The 2,361-nt window shown below is 28.4% G+C and overlaps 2 protein-coding genes across 3 annotated transcripts in view; both read left to right on the top strand.

The window, feature by feature from the left end:
* LOC108737179 (proton-coupled amino acid transporter-like protein CG1139) overlaps positions 1 to 2,141 on the top strand; it is a gene marked incomplete at its 3' end in the record, with an annotated part of 8,069 nt that extends 5,928 nt beyond the window's left edge. The window contains 2 exon segments of the mRNA XM_018469893.2: positions 1,727 to 1,905; positions 1,966 to 2,141. Of these exon segments, the coding sequence (XP_018325395.1) occupies positions 1,727 to 1,905; positions 1,966 to 2,141 (355 nt within the window).
* LOC108737149 (H(+)/Cl(-) exchange transporter 5) overlaps positions 196 to 2,361 on the top strand; it is a 17,383-nt gene continuing 15,217 nt past the window's right edge. The window contains exon 1 of one of the 2 annotated variants that reach the window (XM_018469844.2): positions 196 to 580. In XM_018469844.2, coding sequence (XP_018325346.1) covers positions 500 to 580 — 81 coding nt within the window. In that variant the 5' untranslated portion in view covers positions 196 to 499. Of the gene's footprint in view, positions 581 to 880; positions 986 to 2,361 lie in introns of those variants that run through there. The other variant, XM_018469861.2, reaches the window with a different exon arrangement.

The raw sequence follows: 2,361 nt of genomic DNA on the forward strand, positions 1-2,361 counted from the left end.
ATTTATTATATTTATAATTATTATATCTGCAATTTATGTATTAAAATGTTTCCATGTATTATAGGTTGCCTACCAATTAGAAAAAATTGAATTATGAACTCTATAGATTTAAACCATCCAAATTCTGTGCTCTTTCTATCTATGCCTTTTCCTGTCAAATTCGACTGCCTAGATTAATCTATGATTATTTGACTCAGTTTGATTTGACATTAAAATATCGGAAAGGTTTTGTCAATTTGGTTATTTTTGTACTCCGTCAAAGTTTGTAGATTTTTATTTAATTAGTCCTTTCATTGGCAAATAAAATCGGTAAAAATAATCGAGTGACACTAATAGTTTCCTTTATTGTGCGTAATACTGTTGATAGTGCGAAATCTGTTGGCTGTCTTGTGATAATTGTTTTTAGTTTGAATTTTTAACTTTCACTTCGACTCGTTAATTTTATAATTATCCTAAATAAGTGCATCAAATGCAGTCCTTCCAGTTTTTCAAATGAAATATGGAAAGATTTCCACTTAAACGGAGCAGCATGTCAATTCCTCTTCATTCTCCTATTACTTACCAATCTGTTAATAAAGACGTAAGTATACCTTTTTAAGAATATTTATTTGCGTTGCATTGAGATTATTAAAAAATAATTCTAAAATAACTTGGCCATAAGATTTAAAATGCTATTCAATTTCATAAATTTTCAAATTGGTTGTCCTATAGAAAGTAAGGTTATAAAAGTTGCTACAGTATGTAATCAACAACTTCTTATCATTTTTATTGTTATTACCCGTTAGTGCTAATGAGAATTACCCCTCTCTTTCAATTTATTACTTTAGGCAAGTATTAAAAATTGTGCAGAAAACTTGCAACACTATTTCAACTGTTATTAAATTTTTAGATTCAATAAAGTGAAGTAACCAGAATTTAATTGAATAATAATTTACAAGCTATTGTGATTTTTATGGTGAATTATTCACCTCGTTTCAACATAATGGTAGGTATAAAGATAAATATGGAATTAGGTTATTTAAAAATTCATGTTTGTCATGTGAAGAAAACTTTTAACTTTATAATTGAGTACCTATTCAAGTACCAAAATACTATAGAGCATTACTGAAGATTTAATTTCAACGAAATAATAGTATAATACTGCACAATACAATTTTGAGCTTAATGACGAAATAAAGTTGTTTAGTTCAACCGTAATATCACGTGCATTAAACCACAAATTTCGCTTACTTCGAAATACGATTGTTCCAATTTGTAGTTCATGCGATAAGATCTCGAGGTGTTTCAAGTATGAATTCGTATGGATAAAAGCGTTAAAATATGTGATGCAGTCTAAAAATATTAATGAAAATGCCCACTGTACTTTAAAGGTAGAAAAAAGAATGTTCGTTTTGAAATATTTTTCTTTATAAAACCATTACCACGAAGCTTTATAGCTTTAAGTTGTTCAAATTAAAGGAGAAATAAAATAACAAAAATCACATTCGGAAAATGACTGTTGGTTGTAGGTATTATTTTTATTTATAAATTGGTTAAATCATTTTTTTTGACCTAATTTTGCTTTTAAGTAAATGTTTCTAAAAAAGAGTACTTTTGATTTCGTCGTTAATAAATTTTAATTTTTTACGTTGTACCTAGAAATGATTATATTTCCTACTATTTGGGTATAAGTACTTCGTATAGTAAAAGAAAGTATACTTAAGAGTTGTCAATGTTAAACTTATAGGTAATAGCTGTTGAAAATAACATGAAAACCCCAAAAAGTTTTGGTGGTTACTGTGGAGTATTAAACATTGCAATGATAGTAATAACTTTGCTTTACGTGGGAATGGGCTTCTTGGGTTATTGGAGATATGGAGATGATTCTGCCGACAGCATTACCTTAAATTTTCCCCCAAATGACGTGTAAGTAGTACGGATCTGTAATTTTGTTCTTTTATTTCTTATGCTTTAAATTAATTTTAGATTGGCTAAGGTTGTGAAGATTCTTTACTCAATCGCTATATACATTTCATACGGACTTCAGGGTTACGTTCCAGTTGATATTTTGTGGAACACATACATCGTAAAAAAACTGGAAGGCAGTAAACACCTCTTGGTGTGGGAGTACGCTTTAAGGATCTCATCTGTTTTTCTGACTTGTAAGTTTTTGAACGTTTTCCAAATATACCTACAATAATCTATTGAATAAATCACAAAATAAAATGTATTAACAACCGCTTAAAAGTTATCGATGTTTTGTAAATTTAGTAATTTGTCCTTTTGGATATTATAGAGTCTAAAGTAGATAAAATAAGAATATTTCATTAGTAGCTGGAAGGAATAAAGAACCCAAAGATTTTTTCCATCTTAAAATTATTC

Source organism: Agrilus planipennis, unplaced genomic scaffold (assembly GCF_000699045.2).
Source record: "Agrilus planipennis isolate EAB-ADULT unplaced genomic scaffold, Apla_2.0 scaffold9, whole genome shotgun sequence".
Taxonomy (NCBI): Eukaryota; Metazoa; Arthropoda; class Insecta; order Coleoptera; family Buprestidae; genus Agrilus; species Agrilus planipennis.